At 37.5% G+C, this 22,473-nt stretch overlaps 1 protein-coding gene across 1 annotated transcript in view; it reads right to left on the bottom strand.

Moving 5' to 3' along the window:
• Positions 1-9,992: 9,992 nt before the first annotated feature.
• The window catches only part of LOC124778028 (BTB/POZ domain-containing protein KCTD5), a 71,118-nt gene continuing 58,637 nt past the window's right edge, over positions 9,993-22,473 (bottom strand). Inside the window, exon 5 of the mRNA XM_047253610.1 lies at positions 9,993-11,164. Within this exon, the coding sequence (XP_047109566.1) occupies positions 11,135-11,164 (30 nt within the window). The 3' untranslated portion in view covers positions 9,993-11,134. The remainder of the gene's footprint in view (positions 11,165-22,473) is intronic.

Raw genomic sequence — 22,473 nt, 5'->3', positions numbered from 1 at the left:
CAACTTCTTAATGACAGTAACCTACTTGACAAATTCCAGTCACACTTCTGCAAACATTAGAACAGAAAATCTGCTTCGATAAAGATGAAACAGAAACTGAAGCTAACACTTTTTTGTTTTTAGCAAAGCCTTCAATAGATTTGACTTTGGCATTTTCCTTGCAAAACTTTGTAGCCTAACTATGTGTAGCATCTAGGACTATAAAGTTACAATAGAGACATGTACTATGAGGCATCCTACAACATTCAGTATTAGGTCTGATACCCTTCTTGTTATAAATCAGTGGCATGTCACTGGTTCTGTTTCACAGTGTATACTACATGAATTTTAACAACTTCCAGCTATATTTAAAAGAAAAATTAAGTAACCCGAGGAAAACCATCAAGAATGTCAATGTGTGCATTACTGCAATGATGACAGAATCTATTAAAACTCAATATATTACAAAAACCAAGTGCCCTTGGTTGAACATTGTAGACTGATTAGCCTAAAATTTCAAGAATGCCTCCTGCCTTTAGTCCTAACTGGGACTGTGTGCTTTCACAGTTTCATTCTTAAAGTCCCCATCTGTTTTTGTATTTAAGAGACTTCTAGTTTTAGGAACTGTAATGTGTAGATTCATGTCATTGACGTTTGTTTGTTTTGAATGGCTAACAGCTTATTAATCACAGCTCAGTCAGGCTCCAGCCTCCATTGACAACATATAAGGAAAGTAGCAAGTTACATTTTTAGTTTTATCTCTGTGCTTTTCTAGTTTAGTTCTTAAGTAGGTAGTACTAGGAGGGATAGGGTGTGTAAACGAGCAGGAGAAGCTAGCCGCAGTCTGAACAGCTAAAGGTGCTTTTGGCCACTGTCTGCGATCTGCAGGCTGCTGCCTCACGGTGTAGTGGTGGTGGTCATGGAGAATCTGGTGCACTTGCTTCACTCAAGGGCTCTGCTGCCGAGGCAACTTGAAGCACACTCAATGCAAGGAATCTGCCCTTACTGCAGGAAGAGTCGTGGGTTGTAACGTATTCGTGTTGCTTGAGGCAACATCCTGTAATGGAACATGTGGCTGCTCTTTCAGCAAAGTCCCAGCAAGCACAAGAGGACACGCCTTTTCAAGTTATTAGTTACTGGAAGCTCCAATGCCAGATACATTATGGGGCCCCTTACAGAAATAGCATATATGGCTGGAAAGAAGTCCAATGTGCACTCGGTTTGTCTGACAGAGGGGGGAGGGAGAGTACGGGGGGCGGGACGTGATCTGAGATGTCGAGGTGGCCCTGCCTATGCCACTGAGGGTACAGAGTGCAGTCATCAGAAAGTTGGCACCAACAGTATTTGTTGTTTGTGTTGTGAGGCCATCTGCAGTTCATAAGAACAGCTAGCGGTCGTGAAGACTGTTGGTGTCGCTCACAGGATGCAAAGGAGAGCTCATAATTTGCTGCATCCTAAGTAGAGATGGCCCTTCAGTTTGGAACCAAGTGGACGGTCTCAATCTAAGGCTCTGTTCTTATGTGATGCTCTTGGCTGCATATTTCTGGATATGCATTATGAGGTGGAGGATTGTACAACCCCCCCCCCCCCCCCCAGATAGGTTGACAGTGAATTACACAAAGGAAGCAGATGCTCAGGTAGCAGAGTACTTGAGGAATGCAGTAGCTTGAGGGTCCTCTGATAAATGCTCACCAGTCACTAGGCATAGAGCAAAATCAGACTGCATGAAAAACAAAGACACTTTGAGTGTCAAAATTTTAACAGTAAATTGTCGAAGTATTCAAATAATTCTTGGAACTGAGAGGTGGCTGAATGCCACAGAGGAAAGCTACTAAATATTTATATGTATACGGAAAGACAGATTAGATGCCATAGGACGGGCAGTGTTCACAGAAATTGACAAAAATACTGTGTCCATCAAGATCAAAACTGAGTCCATCTGTGAAGTTATCTGGAAGCGAATAACAGGCCGAGGAGAATTGAAGTTAATTATCATACTTTTTACCAACCATCCAATTCCATTAATACAGTTTTAGAACCATTCAAAGAAAATCTATACTCAGTGGTGTGGAAATACCCAGATCATGCATTATAGTTGGAGCCATCTTTAACCTACCAAGTATAGACTGGAATGTCTATGGATTCATTGTAGGTGGTATGTACAGGCAGTCTTGTGAAGAGCTGTTGAATGATGATGTTGTTGTTGTTGTTGTTGTTGTTGTTGTGGTCTTCAGTCCAGAGACTGGTTTGATGCAGCTCTCCATGCTACTCTATCCTGTGCAAGCTTCATCATCTCCCAGTACCTACTGCAACCAACATCCTTCTGATCTGCTTGGTGTATTCATCTCTTGGTCTCCCTCTGCGATTTTTACCCTCCACGCTGCCCTCCAATACTAACTTGGTGATCCTTTGATGCCTCAGAATATGCCCTACCAATCGATCCCTTCTTTTAGTCAACTTGTGCGACAAACTCTTCTCCCCAATTCTGTTCAATACCTCCTCATTAGTTATGTGATCTACCCATCTAATCTTCAGCATTCTTCTGTAGCACCACATTTCAAAAGCTTCTATTCTCTTCTTGTCTCAACTAATTATTGTCCATGTTTCACTCCCATACATGGCCACACTCCATACAAATACTTTCAGAAACGACTTCCTGACTCTTAAATCTATACTCAATGTTAACAAATTTCTCTTCTTGAGAAACACTTTCCTTGCCATTGCCAGTCTGTATTTTATATCGTCTACTTCGACCATCATCAGTTATTTTGCTCCCCAAATAGTAAAAATCATTTACTACATTAAGTGTCTCATTTTCTAATCTATGAGTAATTCCCTCTGCATCACCTGATTTAATTCGACCACATTCCATTATCCTCATTTTGCTTTGTTTGATGTTCATCTTATATCCTCCTTTGAGGACACTGTCAATTCTGTCCAACTGCTGTTTCAGGTCCTTTGCTGTCCCTGACAGAATTACAATGTCATCGGCACACCTCAAAGTTTTCATTTCTTGACCATGGGTTTTAATTCCTGCTCCAAATTTTTCTTTTGTTTCTTTTACTGCTTGCTCAATATACAGGTTGAATAACATCGGGGATAGGCTACAACCAAGTCCCACTACCTTCCCAACCACTGCTTCCCTTTCATGCCCCTCGACTCTTATAACTGCCATCTGGTTTCTGTACAAATTGGAAATAGCCTTTAGCTCCCTGTATTTGACACCGGCCACCTTCAGAATTTGAAAGAGAGTATTCCAGTCAACATTGTCAAAAGCTTTCTCTAAGTCTACAAATGCTAGAAACGTAGGTTTGCCTTTCCTTAATCTATTTTCTAAGATAAGTTGTAAGGTCAGTATTGCCTCACGTGTTCGAACATTTCTACAGAATCCAAACTGATCTTCCCCGAGGTCAGCTTCTACCAGTTTTTCCATTTGTCTGTAAAGAATTCATATTAGTATTTTGCAGCCGTGGCTTCTTAAACCGATAGTTAGTTAATTTTTACATCTGTCAACATCTGCTTTCGTTGGGATTGGAATTATTATATTCTTCTTGAAGCCTGTCTCATACATCTTGCACACCAGATGGTAGAGTTTTGTCAGGGCTGGCTCTCCCAAGGCTATCAGTAGTTCTGATGGAATGTTGTCTACTCCCGGGACCTTGCTTCGACTTAGGTCTTTCAGTGCTCTGTCAAACTCTTCACGCAGTATTGTATCTCCCATTTCATCTTCATCTATATCCTCTTCCATTTCCATAATATTGTCCTCAAGTACATCACATTTGTACAGACCCTCTATATTCTCCTTCCACCTTTGTGCTTTCTCTTCTTTGTTTAGAACTGGGCTTCCATCTGAGCTCTTGATATTCATAAAAGTGGTTCTCTTTTCTCCAAAGGTCTCTTTAATTTTCCTGTAGGCAGTATCTATCTTACCCCTAGTGAGATATGCCTCTACATCCTTACATTTGTCCTCCAGCCATCCCTGCTTAGCCATTTTGCACTTCCTGTCGATCTCATTTTTGAGACGTTTGTATTCCTTTTTGCCTGCTTCACTTACTGCATTTTTATATTTTCTTTCATCAATTCAATTCAATATTTCTTCTGTTACCCAAGTATTTCTACTAGCCCTCTTCTTTTTACCTACTTAATTCTCTGCTGCCTTCACTACTGCATCCCTCAAAGCTACCCATTCTTCTTTTACTGTATTTCTTTCCCCCATTCCTGTAAATCATTCCCTAATGTTCTCCCTTATGCTCTCTACAACCTCTGGTTCAGTTAGTTTATCCAGATCCCATCTCCTTAAATTCCCACCTTTTTGCAGTTTCTTCAGTTTTAATCTACAGTTCATAACCAACAGATTGTGGTCAGAGTCCACATCTGCCCAAGGAAATGTCTTACAATTTAAAACCTGGTTCCTAAATCTCTGTCTTACCATTATATAATCTATCTGAAACCTTTGAGTATCTCCAGCCCTCTTCCACATATACAACCTCCTTTTATGATTCTTGAACCAAGTGTTAGCTATGATTAAGTTATGCTCTGTGCAAAATTCCTCTTTCATTTCTTCCCCCCAGTCCATATTCACCTACCATGTTTCCTTCTCTCCCTTTTCCTACTATCGAATTCCAGTCACCCATGACTATTAAATTTTCATCTCCCTTCACTATCTGAATAATTTATTTTATCTCATCATACATTTCCTCAATCTCTTCGTCATCTGCGGAGCTAGTTGGCATATAAACTTGTACTACTGTGGTAGCCATGGGCTTTGTATCTATCTTGGCCACAATAATGCGTTCACTATGCTGTTTGTAGTAGTTTACCCACATTCCTATTTTCCTATTCATTATTAAACCTACTCCTGCATTACCCGTATTTGATTTTGTATTTATAACCCTGTATTCACCTGACCATAAGTCTTGTTCCTCCTGCCACCAAACTTCAGTAATTCCCACTATATCTAACTTTAACCTATCCATTTCCCTTTTAAAATTATCTAACCTACCTGCCCAATTAAGGGATCTGACATTCCACGCTCCGATCCGTAGAACACCAGTTCTCTTTTCCTGATAACGATGTCCTCCTGAGTAGTCCCCGCCCGGAGATCTGACTGGAGGACTATTGTTGAATAAATTTTCTGAAAACTGGATGTAGCAACTAAGTTCAACAGCCCACACACAATGGAAATATTTTAGACCTTTTATTTACACACTGGCCTCTCCTCCTTGACAGTGTCAGTACAGACAAGAGAATTGGATGTCATGATGTCACCTTAGCAACAATGGGTACTGAAGTTAATAAATATATTAAGTAGAATAGGAGAGAATTTTATTTGGAAAGAACAGATAAGCAGTTGTTAGCATCCCTCTTAGACAATGAGTGGGCATTATTTAGTTCCAATATGATGGATATAAAGGAATTATGGGGAGAGTTTAAGCCAATTGTAAATCATGCTCTCGATAAGTATATGCTGAGTTAGTGGATTAAGGATAGAAAAGACCTACCATGGTCTAACAACAAACCACTGAAAATGCTGAGGGAGCAAAGACTGTTGCAATCTTAGTTCAAACAAGAATGGGTAAATTTTGTCATTCAAACATTTGCAGAAATTCGTGCATCTGTAAAATAGCGAGAACCCACAAAAATTCTGGTCCTGCATAAAATCACTCAGCAGGTGGAAGGCTTCTGTCTCATCACTAATTGACTGTATAGTGCTGCAATATAAGACAGCAGAAGGGAATATGGAATTTTAAATTTTGCCTTAAAATCATTTATCCAGGAGGATCAAACAAACATACTTTCTTTTGACAGTCATACAGACTCCTGTCTGGAGGACATAACAGCCATCCCTGGCAAGAGAAGCAATTAAACAAGATGAAAACAAATAACTTGTCAGGTCTCCTAATGGAATTCCTATTTGGTTTTACTGAGATTACTCTAAGACATTGGTGTCTTACTCAGCTTGCATTTATCATAAATCTCTCACCTAGCACCAAGTTCCAAGCTTCTGGAAGAAAGTGTGACACCCATATATAAGAAATGACATGAGAATGGATCCGCAAAATTACAGACCAATATCCTTAATGTTAGTTGGCTCCAGAATTCTTGAACATATTCCTAATTCAAACACAGGATGGTCAGAAACAGTCCAAAAAGCTTGTTAGGGTGTTGCAGGCTAGGTTGTACTGACAAATAACTGTCAAGAAAAAAATATTTAACAGAATTTCTGAGCTAATTAGCACTGAAGTTATCCAATTAGGCTGTTATTTATGAAAATTAAAGTGACCTGCCAAAGATGTTGTTGTGAAACGTGCTCTTCATTTGGTTTCCTAAAACCAAACATGACAGAGATACAAAAATAGGATATGAGATGGTAGTAAGGACTAAACCTGAACCAAAGCCTGAGCAGTCTCGTGCGCTATCATCTACACTGTGAGAACAGTTGACACTAACTGTACCTGGCGGTCTAATTAAATTTGCCTGCACAAAAGCCTGATTTCCTACTTTAATGCAAATTAACTCAGAAATGGCACAATGTATTGAATTTTTTTTCTTAACAATTATTTCTCGGCAAATCCTACACTGCACAACAGCCTTACAAGCTTTTCAGACTGTTTCTGACCATCCTATATAATAAATTCTCTCGAGATGGAAAAACTTCTGTCCACACATCAGCATGGATTTACAAACCATCACTCTTTCACAAGAGTGAAACTTGTCCTTTTCTCATGTCATCCTGCGAACCACAGATGAAGAGCAACAGGAAATTCCACATTCCTAGATTTCTGTTAAGTGTTTGACATGGTACCCCACTGCAGATGGTTAACGAAGGTCTGAGCACATGGATTAGGTACCCAAACATTTGAGTGGCTCAAAGATTTGTGAAGTAATAGAACTCAGTTCATTGCCTTTGAGGCAAGTATTCGTCAGAGACGAGGATATCATGAAGAGTGCCACAGGGAAATGTGATAAGACTGCTTTTAAATCTCGATATACATAATTGAAATGTCCGGCACAGTGAGCAGCAATCTGTGGCTATTTGAAGATGAAGGTATGGTGTACAGGAGCATGTCATCATTGATTTGAGTGATTGCAGTAGGATATAAGATGACTTAGACAAAATTTCTAATTGGTGTGATGAATGGCAGCTTCCTCTAAATGTAGAAAAATGTAAGTAAATGGAACTACATAAGAAAAGCAACACTGCAATGTTCAAATATAACATTAGAAATGTGCTGCTTGACAGCAACATCGAGTAAATATCTAGGCATAACGTCCCACAGTGATATGAAACAGAATGAGCAAATAATAATGATAGTAGAGAAGGCAAATGGTCAACTTTGGTTTATTGGGAGAATTTTAGGGAAGTTTAGCTTTTACATAATGGAGTCCCCTTATACGAAGGTGTTTTGATAAGTCTGATAAAAAAAGGAAGAAAAAATCTTCACCTTACTTCTCGATAGTCTTCTTTGAGTGACATACACTTAGTCCAGCAATCCTGCACCTTTGTCCCATTGGAAAAAATAGGTTCTGACCTACTCAAAATATTCATTGACTCCAACTATCACTTTTTCATTTGATTAAAATTTCTTCTCAGTAAGTCAAAGTCTACAGTTATGTAACAGGAGGAAGTCACATGAGGCTAAGTCTCATGAATAGGCTGGAAAGCAATCAATTCAATGTTCAATTCATGCACTTTCACCATTGTTATCACTGATGTATGGGATGGTATATTATCCCAGTGAAAGAGCACTTTCCTGCAGGCCAACCTTGGTCTTTTCTCAGCCAACCCAAGTTTCAAAGGATCCAACAATGAAACATAATGGGGTACAATTTAGTTCTGTTTTTTTCTTCTTTTTTTCATGTCATCTATGAAGATTATTCTTTGGAAATCCCAAGAAACAGTGGACATAATCTTACCAGCTAACAAAATGGTCTTAGCCTTCTTTGGTGCACTTTTGCCAGCATTTGTCCATTGTTGACTGTCATTTTGACTCTGGCGTTTAACAATGGATCCAGGTTTTCTCAACAGTCACAAATCAGCACAAAAAGTATTGCAGATTGCGATTAAGCATTGCCAGATATTGTGTTGAAATATTGTGCCAGCTGGGACTTTGGCTGACCGTGAGCAATCACGGCACCTGCCTTGCATGCAGTTTCTTTGTAGCCAATTCTCCACACAGGATATTATGTACTCACTCAGTTGAGATGCCAACAGTTTCAGCTATCTCACAAATTTTTATTCTGTGGTCTGGGATTACCATTATCATTAATTTTGTCAATGGTTTCATATGTCGTGACACCAACTGGATGGCTGGAGCACACTTTGTCTTCAGTGCTTGCCAAACTACATTTACATTCATTCTTCAATGATGATGCAAAGTCCATGTGATCTTCATCCACCTCTGTTTTGATCTGTGTGGCATTCCAACTCTTCAAATGAAATGTTTAATACCAGCCAGAAACTCTGTTTTCTCAATTTTCAATCACAGTTAACACACTGACCAATTCAGACAGCTGTAAACAATGAACTGTGTGCTGTATACAGTTGAAATTCTCTATACAATCCTTTGAATACTTAAGTTTAACAACCATGAAGGCACAAAAAAAAGTGTTCCACTCTTTCATGGAAATATACCAGACTTATCAAACACCCTCATAGAACACTTGTGTGATACATTCTTGAGTACTGTTAGAGTGTTTAGGATCCCCAGCATGTCAGATTCAAGGAAGATCTAAGGGTAATTCAAATGCGTGCTGCCAGAGCTGTTACCAGTAGGTGCAATCAATATGCAAGTATTGGAAAGATTCCTCGTGTACTCAAATGGGAATCCCTCTAGAGATGACGACAATCTTTCTGCGAATCGCTACTGAGAAAATTAAGAGAACCATGATTTGAAGCTGACTGCAGAACATTTCGGTTGCTGCCAATGCACATATAGCATAAGGACTATGAGGATGAGAGAAACTAGGGTCCTTATGCAGGTACATAAACAGATGCATTTTCCTTGCTCGTTCATCAAGTGGTGCAAGAAAGGAAATGACAGGTACAAGGTACCCACCGCCATGCACCCTATGGTGGCTTGCAGAGCTTGTATGTTAATGTACAAGAAAAAGAATTATGTGCCAAGCTTCAGAACGACAGTAAACGCTTAGTTGCTTGAAACATCAGTAATATATGCCTTTTTTTTATGGATCCTTTACTTGTTAACAATACTTTATCCCAGAGTATTTATCTTGAGACAGTCTAACTGAATTTACATTTCCTGTAATTCAGTATGCCATGATACTTCACTTTTTGGCTGTGTTCCTGATTATATTGCTATTTGCTGCTACTACTACTACTACTACTACTACTACTATTATTATTATTATTATTATTATTATTATTATTATTATTTTCCTACTCAGCACTGTTATTTCAAATGGCCTCAGTTACCTGTAAATATGGATAAATCATCCTTTCACTTATTATTCTTAATTAAATCAAAATCACTCATTAATTAAACTGTAATGTAAAATGCTTTGTAGGTGGCTTATTTATATTGTTTATTATATTTGTATGTGGTTTGATGTAAGAAAGGTCCTAAAGGCCCTAATTGGACCAGGTTAAATAAATAAAATACTACGGGCAGAACATTAATCGCTCATGAGTGAATATGATTGCTGTGTTATTTGCACAATATTTACATTCATCATTGAACAATGATAGTTAATTGCACTTGCAGTATTAAATGGGGTGTTATTTCAGGGATCAATGATAGCATGGCTAAAATTCTACCAAATCAATAATAATAATAATAATAATAATAATAATAATAATATTTTAATTTGACCAGCACCTCTCACACATTATTCATTAATAGTATTTTTCTGCAGGAACAATGAGCCAGGTTACATAAGCCAGTGTAATTCACTAAATACGTTGCACTGAAACAAATATTCTCCTTTACTTGCAAAACAGTAGCACAGCATGTTTTAAAATGAATTGTAAGGTATATACAATATACAGCAAGTATTTTTTATAGTTTATTTTATTTCAGAAGTACTGAGAAGAAAACTGAAATTATGACACAATCTGAAACAAAAATTAAGTGAGCAACACATGTATTGATGACTAAATCAATAATCCACATAAAGTGTTAAGGAAAGGTACATTTTATTAATTTATAACAGGAGCATTTACAATAGTTTTAGAAAACAAGTAGACGTCTCCCTTTCACAAACTTGCTTCACACGCAACGCGCGCATGTGTGCCCCCCCCCCCCCCCTCCCTCCCACACACAGTGAGTTTTATTCACTATTAGCACTATAAACCTTAGTGCAATATGAACAAAGAATTCTTGATCATTAATATCTCAAATGGAATCCATTCATATCTTTCATTTCCTCATCTAATAAGGAAAATGAAATTCTGTATAAACATCATTAAATAACAGGTAGTGACAAATTGAAACTTGTCATACAGAACCTGCACAATTCATTTCACATTCCAACTACAAAATAATCGTCTTTGTGGTCATTTAACTCTTGCAGATAACATTTTTTACAAAATTGTACATTTATTTTACAGCAAGGTAAAAATTAGATTGTTTCACACGACATATCATCAAATTACACAAAAATGCTGAGCACCTGGTGCCAGTTCTCAATAAATAAAGGTATAAATAACAAAAACACACAATTACATTTTATATTATAGTAACAGGCTTTCTATTATATTCTATTTTTACTTGAAATTGAATGTGTATTTTTTGTTTAAATGTAACATTAATTTTCATTTCAGTGAAAGTCACCATTATTTAATTAATCTATTTTTATTTTAAATGTAACACAGTTTAGAATGCGTTTCCATTCCATTCAATTCTCCTAGTGCAGTAGCATTCCAATTACTAACCTGGCCAACTGCATTTCAAACAACTGACTTAAGAGTTCATTCTTGAAAACCAACTAATAACTTTCTGTAGATAAAGTTCACATTCTGAATTTGCGTAGAGCAAAGCATAAAGCATCCCAAAATTAACACTCCAAGAACATGTTTCAGTGTTGAAAATCTCATGGGTTCAAATGTTCAGTCTGGTGCCTCATAGGTGAACACAGAGCCACTTGTGCAATTGATCTCATTTTCAATTTGTAGTAACCTTTTATGCAGTTTATCTCACATCCGTGATCCTTTCTGCTGCAAAACCTACAAGAGAGGCACAAGAACTTACTTAAATTTACTTAAAGGTAAATTCAAAACAGCAAATAAACGTCCACATGAAGATCAGTAAAAATGAAATCATTATACGTAGAAGCAACAAGAGAATATCATCAAGACTCCGAAACAAGAATAGATTTCAGTCTCAAAATATGTTTGAAAATAAACTGCTTTAAAATGAGAAGTACATAGCACGGATTTTGAGGGGAAAAATACAAGAAAATTACAAGCAAAAAGGTGTTGAAAGGCTTAGTTCATGTTACTATTTTTGAAAGATATAAAGATACTGGTAATATCATGAAACAAAATCACAGAGATTGGGTGAGGAAGACTAGAAGAGCAGCGAAGGAGAATGGCAGCAAGAGTGAAAGAACTCCAGGATTCTGAGAATATACTAATGACTGCCAACCATATAATATGCACTAATTCAAAATATACCCTTGTGAGTTAGCACCTCTTCCACTAACCACTTCAAATTTATATTGGCAGTATATTTACACACTTTTAATTAATGTGTGCAAAAATCTTCATTGTGAAGATGTACAGGGGGTGGGCTGATCAGTACATGGTCCAGTAACATTAATGTGACAAACATCAATGTTTGAAATCAGTGTGCAATAACTACTCAAGACAGCAGCTGGCAGCAGTAGCAGTGGAAGATATATATATTGCCTGGAGGACAAGGAAAATAGTGCAGTTGTTGTCGTAATGTGGAAACAGAGTAATTTATCTGACGTCCAAAAAGGCATGATCACCGTCTTTCACCTCAGGTCAAGAGTGAAAACATTCCTGGAATATCTCTATTTGTAAACTCAGGGTGTATAGATGCAACAAAAAACCACACCAGATTTTTCCCAGTTAAAAATACCCTTGTTCCTTGGAACTATACAACTTATCATTCTTGAATGGTACACATTTTATATACCAGCACGGAACTTCCCAGCACTTTAGCAAACAAACCCAGCAAAAAAAAAAACCGTCATTGATGTGCAGCAACGTGCGCACTATATATTTTTGTATTACAAAAGTATAAATATGAATTCCCCAAATATAGCACAGTAGCTTCCGAAGTACTGAATTCGACACTGCTAGGCACTTTTGTCAGCCAATCACAGCTCATGTTACATGGTCTCCCCACTCAATGACAGCAGATATTCAGAGCATAGGATATGTGATGCAGTCAGCCAATAGCAACATCACTATGAAGTAGTCCGAACACATGCATGTGAAAGTTAATGGTTTAAATTAAGAGTGTGGTTAGGCAGGATCCTAAGAGCACAGCTTAAATTGCAGCAACTGGATATTTTGATAAGCATGATCATAGATTTCACTGTTGTGGCCGAACATTTTGTGGGCTACCTGGCTGAAGACATGTTCCATCAATCACTTTTACTTTTCAATAGAAAAGCCAATTATGTGTGAAATTGCTCAAGAACTCACCTGAACTATTTTTTTAACAATAATCATATTTTCTGCCATTTTTATTGCATAATTTGTAATCTATGAGAGAACTAAAATAAATATGAAAAATTAACCTTGAAGTTTGGCTCTTTAATGTGTTACCCTTTAGATATACCAAAACAAATATGCCATCAAAATTTCAAATAATGGCACAAATGTCTGGGCTTCTGGCCCTGATATTTTTCTGGGTGGCTAGTCCTCAACTTGTTAAGTTTTGAATGAGAGGCAAACAATCCATGATTTAAGAAACCCATTGCACATTCAAGTATTGCGTAGTCTTCATCCTAAAGCCTTTGACACATTATGCTGTTGGCAGACACCGAAAACTAAAACAATGACAAATTCCCAGAATTTAAAAAAATCTAGAATTTTTCCTGGATGAAAAAAATCCTTGATTTTTCTGGATTTCCTGGTTGTCTAAGGGCACATACACTCTGAAGGCGTTTATGTGCTGCCATGGTTAAAGTATACTGTGAGTGGCATAATGGCACTATCCAAAACTGGCACAGAGGCAATTGCAGTGCACCATGGGCCATAGGTGACAGGGGTGAATGACATCTGTAGAGATATGTATGGGTGAATGGACAAGCAACTGTTGAGCAAATGACTGCCCAGACAAACCAAGGGGCTACCAACAGTGTCTCCTCAAAAATCGTTCAGTGAATGTCGCTAATGTCGCTATGTACAGGACACATGACATCCCTTGAGTGGCGACAGTTGGTCTTTTCAGGTGAATCATGTTTTTTCTATCCATTGGCGTGAAATGTCTGAAAATAAAAACCTTGCAACAATCATCAGAATGGTCCAGGCCGGAGAAGGGAGCATTATGGTGTGGGTAAAGTTTTCACGGCATTCCCTGGGTTATCTTGTAATTCTGGTAGGCACGGTGAATCGAACCAAGTATGCATCTATTCTTGGGGACCATGCCCAAACCCATGTGAAGCTTATTTTTTCTCAACACAATGACATCCACCAGCAGGAGAATGCAGCATATCATACAGCTCACAGTGAACATGCGTGGTTCAAAGAGCAACAGGATTAGTTTACTGCAGTTCTCTGGCTGCCAAACTAGCCAGATTTAAACCCAATCAAAAAACTGTTGGGTCACATTGGTCACACCATGGAGCCCTGACCAAAAAACCTAGCACAGCTCACCACAGCACTGAGGTCGGCATGCCTCCACGTGCCTGTCGGTGCCTGTCGGCACCTTCCAGAATTTCATTGACACTCTTCCTGAGCATCTCACAGTGGCCCATCCAGCAGAAAGCAGTTATTCAGGCTTTTGACAGGTGGTCACATTAATGTAACTGCACAGTGTATAAAAACAATGGTACATTTATGAACATGTTTTCTTTCTTGTAGGGCAAAATTTGCAGAAAGGTACTGAACCATCTCTATGTTTGTGATTGATTGTGCTACCAGATTGATATCGCACCGAATCAAATCCTATAGATATCTAAAATATATATATGCTTTGTACATGAATCTGTAACAATAGTTCCAAATGTACCCGAGATCTCCGGGTAAGCTAGTATACTAAGGGCATATTAATTTTATATAAAAGCTTAAGCCCTGAAATATAAAAGTGAAATAAAAACTGAACATACTGACAGGAAAACAATGACATTAAAAAAATATTTTATTGCTAACCCACTGTCACACAGCTGAGCTCAATGCATTTAACAAGAGCGCAGTATAATTACAAACAGCGCATTGAGAACTGCATTTACAAAACAATCATAGTATTGCTTTCACTTGTTTTGGGTGAATTCAAAAAAGAGATCTCAGTGGCGCAAATAAATAAAATCTAAAACTTCCTAACAGATTAAAACAGTAGGCTGGAGCACGACTCAAGCCCAGAACATTGCCTTTTATGGGCTATGCTCTTGCTGACTGAAAACTATTGCAAACCTTCACAGTCACATCATTGTAAACACTCATTCCTTTGTCTTGGTGTTAGCTGTAACTTTAGCTCATGTTTACATGCCAATGTAATGTTCATCCGCCAATCTAGGGGGAAATTCCACTGGCTTCCAACAATTGTGCTCATGGACTAGCTATGTTGAAGTTAACAGCAGCCAAGTATGATCAATTAGTAACAGTTTGTGACTGGTTTTGTTTAATGATCTAGCAAGTTGCTTAGTTTTATTTACAGTGTGTACCTGTTTAGAAGTTCAGTACACAACATAAAGAATTCTAAATATTATTTTTTTCTACATCACATAGTCTAGTGCTTCTACTGTGCTTCAGTATAAAAGAGAGGTAAGAGACAAGTAAGACTTGTCAATTTACAGACTGGTATTGTTTCAGAGCCAGAAATAATCCATAGTATCTTACAGATAAGTATGAAATTAAATCTGTCAAAGAACAAGACAACAGATAATACTGATCATATGGGACAAGAGCTGTAAAACAACCAAAGGCTACTGTAGACTACCACAAGTAAGCACAGCCCATGGCAGTTTCCCTAGCAGTCTTTGTCAGTTAAGATCATTAGTATGTTAGGTATGTTGCGTACCTATTGGGCATTACCTCATTTTGATTGCTTTGTTTGCATATGCAATCAGTGTCTTACTATATTTCCATAGTAACCGGAATACTATCACTAATTCTACCATTTACTATGTCAGTACTTTAAGTATGGCGGCAAACCCACCAAACAGTAGTCATTATGTCTTAGTATGTAAATAAAGTGAAAATGGAATGAAATGTTTCAGGAAACTAGATCTACTTTTATTCCCTGAAATACTGATGACAGACCTCTATGCTTGATTTTTAATAAATGCTTAATGAGTGAAAGCCTGAAACCAGCAAAAATTAAAGGCATTTACTTACGAAACATGCTTCCTATGCCAATACACCTGTAAAGAAATTTGAATAGATACTGGAATTATAGAAGATTCGAAAAGTCTATAAAAATCCAAAAATTTGTTGATTAAAAGCACTTAAGAGCATCCTATGAAATCTCTTACTTAATATAAAATACTAAGAAACTATATCCTATATGTGAAGATCTTGTGTTAAGTCATCCTCTCACAGTGTGGAATCCCACAATCCACAACAATGCAAAGCACGAAATGAAGAATCTGGCATGTTACATTTCGCCTCGTGGTGAGGAATGTGACCAACGAGAAGCAGCATCGGTTTATGTCACAAGCAGAACTTGGGAGTTGTCATACTGCATGGAGTGTCTTTGATGTTTTTGGTTATTATACCGTATCAACGTTACGGCAAATGATGAACCATCAAAAGTGAGTCATTTTTGTTACAATTTGTCATAGTTAAATATCTTACTATTACCACAGTAGATATAGCCTTTACACAGTGTATACCATATAACAGGGCACTACTGCCATGTCAAAGCCACAGCATAATTGCTAGCATTGTGAATTAGAATAGAAAGGTAACAGGTTTGCTTCTAGCTACTTCCAATTTTTTTCACTTTTAGTTTTCTACACGATTCTGGATCTTCCTTATTAATTTAATAGCAGTATTATCTCCAACAGTCAATGTTATTTATTATAACAATGTGTCTCCTACAATTCTTGTTGTGCAGACTGGTGACTGGAATGTTTCCCCAGTGACCAAGAAATCTTAACGTAACTACCAGTCTATGTCAGGAAGTAAAAACAAGTGAAACACTAGAAGATTTTACTACTATGAAACTTTGTGCGAAATATATACACCTATCTCTTGGTTTGTGGATTGCCTTATATTTATATCTTTGGGGTAATGATAGAGAGCAATGTTGAAGTACATTCTTTGAGCTCCTCTATAGCTCAACCACTGGTCACTTGTCCCACATAATATTCAACAAAGATGAGTACATTTTAGCTGTTTCCCACTGAGACAGGGCTGAGAAAAACCTGGGTAATAAAAAAGACACCTAGTGGGTAAAACTGGGTTTTATCAGATTGTTTTCATATTGATGACTAAATAGTTCAATTTAATTTTCTATTATGAATTTATTAAAAATATTAACCTATTCTTACAACTACTTTATTGTGCCTCATTTCTTGCCCTGCCAGCACTGCACCCACAGATAGAATCTTTACCCACCTAGGGCTTGTTTGGTCAAAATTAAGAAATAATTTAGGAGAGAGAAGAACTGATAAGTTAGTGAAGATTAAAAATTTTGGTATTTAAACTAAATTGTACTTGATGTGAGATTTAAAACTTTCTCGGTGTACATACTGTTTCACAAAATTTCAGGAGAACTGCTGGATGTTTGTAACTTCCTGCCACAATATTTTGGTGCAGTCTTCTGGCCATCTTCAGGAGATCTGTAGCCAGCATAGTTCTGTTATGGAACCGTGGGAAGACAATCAAATTGATATTGATGCAGCAAGTTTTCACCAAAGAGGGTGTGAGGCACATCAGAATCGAACACTCTCAAGCAGTGCACGCGTAATGCCAAATGAATCCACCACGCATGTGGCAGCAGGGCCTTAAATACCAGAGCTCAGTGCATTTTCACCAGTATCACCTAAAGATGGCCAGAAGACTCTGCACCAAAATATTGTGGCAGGAAGTTACAAACATGCGGCAGTTCTCCCAAAATTTTGTGGAACATAAATTGTACTTTACAGTAATTATGATTCTACACCAAGTTAGAGTTCTTTTTTTTTCTGCAAGTGTAAATGTCATTTAACTGTGTTTCTTATACTGCAAGAAAGTTAAAACAAAATATTAATAAAACAAATTCTTGCAACAGTAAATAGTTGATTTCAATGAATATAGTGGCTATTTGTGTAAGGCTAACTATGTAATACTTTGTATTTTAAACAAATTTTCATAATACAATGAGGTTTTATTGGGTTTTTGGGCTTCTTTTTAATCAAAAAAATGCATGGTTTTTTTTTGGGTCAGGTTAAAATACAATGACCCTGCACTGAGGGCTCCTTTATTTCGAAACTATGAGATCTCCGTATTAGTGTGCTCTGGTGTTTTAAATGTTCGTATTGGAGAGAGAAACAGAAAGCCTCTGTGGAGCATCAAAAATAACAGAACATTATAAGCAGACTCAAGCTTTGAGTCTGACAATGATGCAGGCCTGCATAACTCAGGAGATTTGAAGATCAGTCCCTCACAGTCTGACCCAGTTACACAGAAATAACAACACTTTCAAATCATTGGCCACCAGATTCAATGATTCCTTCCTCACAGTGGCAGCAAACATTGCACCAGTAATAAATAAACAAACGCTAATTTCTTTGTGCAGACACCGTATGCACCACAGAGAGACAATAGTTTTAAGAAAGGAACACCTAAGGAAATTAGAAAATTCATAATGTCATTAGAAAGTAGAAATTCTGCTGGCTATCGTGGTGTTTCTAGTAAAATAATAAGATCTTGTGCAGACTTGATAGGATTACCTTTAAGCTATCTTTGTAATCAACCAATGACTATGGGCAACTTTCCTGATAGAGTTAAATGTGCCATAAAAATAACCAACTACAAAACTGAAGATAAGCAAATCACATATATTTATAGATCTATATCTAGAGAAAGGAAAATTTATGTAAATGATAAAGTGAAGAATAATGCGAAGTCTGGAATATTTAGCATTATGGTGCAAAATTGATGGTTTTTACAAAATTTCACAAAATTTGGCATTTTTCCTCTTCTCGTGTAAAAATATCATAAATCTGAGAGAGGAAGTTATTAATTTGGTATTTGATATTTATTTAATGCTGAAATTGGAGTTTTACTTTTCTTCTCAACACTGAGAACTGTCTGTCCCTGCCGCCTCCCCACCATCTAGGGAGTGGGAGGCGACAGAAGGGCAAGTAAGGGGGTGCGGCAACAGAGGGGAGGGGACGAACACAGGGATGGAGTGATGGGGAGGGGCAGACGGACAGCGAGACGGGGAGATGGGGAGGAGCAGGTGGACAGTGAGACGGGGAGTAGTAGATGGATGGAGTGTGGATAGAGAAAGAGGGAAGGAGAAGCTAGACTAATACAAGATTGGAATAAATATGTATCAGACAACTCTAGGTACTCAGCTAGTAATGTAAATACAGATTTTAATAAATATGATCTAAACAACAGAAAATTGCCAGCAGAAGCGCCTTGAAATCATGTTTTGTGAAGATTGTGGGTGCTGCCACTTTAGGACAGTCTAACGTGATGCACCCAAGTTTCATCATCCGTAATGATCCATGATAGAAAAGACTCTTCATTTGTCTAAAAAAAGAAAACCGCTCCTACAGATCAGATGAAATGGCTTTTCTCTTGATCTTGTGGACTGTTATGTGCACTCATGGAACCCACCTTGAGCACAGCTGTGAATATCCAAGATTTTCAGTGGGCAAAATAAAGCATACTGATGTATGGTGCAGAGATAAGTTCATCATCATTCGAGCTCAAGCTCTTTTTACTAAAGAGTATGTACTCTACTGCTACTGCTACTACTACTACTACTACTACTACTACTACTACTACTTCTTCTTCTTCTTCTTCTTCTTCTTCTTCTTACACACACACGCGCTTACATGGCTGTGGCAACACTCAATCACTGCACATGCTTTTGTAAAGCTCACTGATGGCTGTAGGAGCAATTTTCACATTGTGATTTACTGGTGTGCATGAATAATAGTGTTAGTTCAATTCACCATGTCAAGAGCAGTGACTCTGACATGACATTCAAAATGTGGTTGATTATGAGGCTGTTTCTGGACATCCACAGCCAAAATCAGCAGAATATAATACTGAAACTGGCCTTAAAATAAAAAGATTTTTTCCTGTCCCTACCTATGTCACTTCTTCCAATCTTTTTTAAAGTGTTCAAGTGAGTAGAACTTGTTAATTGTCTCAAAGTTTGACTTTATGAAAGGATTCTATGCAGAGACAGCAATACAAGACCTCACAAATGAAGTGCTCACTGTGATAAATGAGAAAAATTATCCTGCTGGTATATTCTTTGACCCTGTGAAACACTTGGACTGTGTAGATCATAAAATTGTGCTTGGCACACTACACACATTAATTAATTAATGGTATTCCTCTTCCATCAATAAAGTCTTATATACATAACAAAAAGTAGAGGGTCTCATTATCAGATTGTGTCAGACACAAAACTAACCTCAGATGAGGAATGTGGGGTCCCATAAGGACTTACTCTTGTTATTAATTTCCGTGAACGATATTCTAATGAAACCTCTGTAAACGATATTCTAATGAAACCTCTGTAAACGATATTCTAATGACTTCAAAGGACAATTCAAAAGTGTTTGCTGATAATACAAGGCTACTACTGAATGGTTCAAAGACAGCTCAGACAATACCTCAAAAGGCCTATAAGTGGTTCATTGCCAACTTTAAGTCTTAATCTAATAAAAAAATCTGTTCCTCATTTTCAAACTAAGATTCCTTGGAGTCCAGCCGGATAACACGTTAAAATGGAGTCAACAAAGAGAGAAACTACAATGTAAATTCGATTTTACATTCTCCAATCTTACGTTTTTCACGATCCTATGTCATAAATTTGTAACCCCTGTGAAAAACCTATAAGAGACATGCTAAAAATTCACTGATTTTATGTTTCTTTCTAGTAAGGTTACCTCGATTCTATATTCTTACTCGACGTCTCACTTGACTTTGTTCTGACATTGACATTTGATATGACTGAACGAGTTATAAGTGGCACAAAAGACAGAAGGTTCACAGTTAGGGTGATGGCTAAGTTAAGGGAATATTTTAGGCTGTTGCGGAAAGGGGAGACATGAGAGAGGAAACACTAATGTAATCCACAGTTTCGTTACCAACATGACGTTTAGCTTCACCGCGCAATTGCGATACAACTACTGATAGGTTAGGGCAGCAATGGAAAAAGCACGGCAGTCAATGTGAAGTGTTCCGGACCAAGCCAATACATGACAAAGCTGCCACCTTTTCTGGTGCCACTTATAAATCAGTCTCATCTTTCTGTATGTATTTCCAGTGTACTGTATTCAGCAGCACTATTGATTGTGAAGCTTTTAAATTCAAACACTAAGCCTCTAAGAATATACTCTGTCAGACTCAACAAAACATTGGCCATTTCCGACTTGTGAGCTCTTATTGGCTGTTGACTTATTATATAACCCAATAGCCACCTCAGCCACCACACCGCGATTCTACGCAGCTTTCACCACCTGTGATGTACATTTTAGGCATTAGCACATTGCAGTACCCCACCCCACTGTATCCTCTTAATGGTAAAGTGTGAAGCACAAATACAACTAACTGTGTAATAAATTTACAGACCTTGGCCTGTGAAACATTCAAAACTCCTACAGTAGTAAATTGTAAAGTATAAACAGGAACAGAAGCTATAAATCAGAGCCAGTGAGATAGTTTCATTCTTTTCCTCCTAGGTAACAATTTTACAAATACTCAAAGACAACTGACATTACCAAATCCCAAATTCATAAACAAACAATAAAGAAATTTCAAAATTATACATGATATAGCCTAATAGACCTATTAGGAAAAAGTGGGTTTTGCCACTAGTAATAATGTAGGGTATGTAATTGAAAAGATTATCACTTTTGCAGTGCCGGATTAGCCACGTAGCAGGAGTTAGCAAATGCTATGAGCCCTGCTAAAACTTGCAACTGTACTCGGGGTCGTTCACTACTTATTTTTCATGTGGCTCATCTGCAAAGGGGTTGGTAATGAACGGTTGCATTTGCGTCCCTAATACTGAGTCATATATTGGCTAGCCTTTGAACAGCAGTGAATTGAATACACAACTGTCTATACCACAACCTTGCAAAAATGATGTACACTATACAAGTTCAGATTGAAACTTATTGATTTAAAACAGAAACACTTCTAACTTCGTGGCCATGCATTTTTAAGTTCACAAATAAATCTGATCTGGATAAATAATAATCGGTGCAATTCGTACACATGGTTTATTGTCTTGCACCTACACACTTTCAAGTTGTTCCTTCACAGTTTATTTGCATACACCGGCGTCCATGCTTACACTACCAGCACTTTGCCGCTCCGAACTTACCACCACAACAGACAATGACCAAAGACCTCCTTTTTCCCCACTCATATCCCCAGTCTTGAGTCAGGTCATGTGACACTACATTAAGCAAAATAATCCCAAAACGTGGCCACAGCCCGTTTACAATTTTTTATAAGATTTAAATACTTAAACCTAAGTAATTTAATAATTTTACACACATTTATCACCACATAATTTTATAATTCGTTGTAATAAAACACTATGCAATGGAGCTACGATGCTCATCAAAACACAAAATAAGTATTTTCATGGCCATTTTGCATTACACTATTTTCACTCTGCATTTAATACATAATTTTATTCTTAAGCATGGAAAATTAAAATCAGAACTAATTTATGACATGCTATCAGGATTACATAATTAGAAATAATGCCATGTTTTGGCACAGTTTCACCCTCTCCCTTCACTTAATGACATCTTTGCACGAAATATGAGACATACAAATACCTGTCTGGCACTACAAAGGTCGAAACTGAATGGTGTCTTCATAATAAAATAATGACTTACTTTGCAGTTGTTCTAAACATCTTTATAACTTAATTCTACAATGAAACAATTTGATTGAAGTACACCAGCCCAAAATATTTCTGCTCCTGTGCTGTAAATTTAAATTATGAACTACTTGGAAGAGCTCCATATTATCCCCCATTACCTTACAAACTCTTGTCAAGTTAGAGGTTTCTTTTTGACAGTCATTTCAGGTACAGCATTTATTTGACGCAAGTAGACTAGTGAAAAAGGTGAATTATCTCACCATTTGGTTAAGTTCGCAACATTCTGCCAACTGATTAATAATGTGCCACAACGAAGAAT

Source organism: Schistocerca piceifrons, chromosome 2 (assembly GCF_021461385.2).
Source record: "Schistocerca piceifrons isolate TAMUIC-IGC-003096 chromosome 2, iqSchPice1.1, whole genome shotgun sequence".
Taxonomy (NCBI): domain Eukaryota; kingdom Metazoa; phylum Arthropoda; class Insecta; order Orthoptera; family Acrididae; genus Schistocerca; species Schistocerca piceifrons.
The sequence above is the reverse complement of the archived record's forward strand: the minus strand, read 5'-3'. Positions and strand labels throughout refer to the sequence as shown.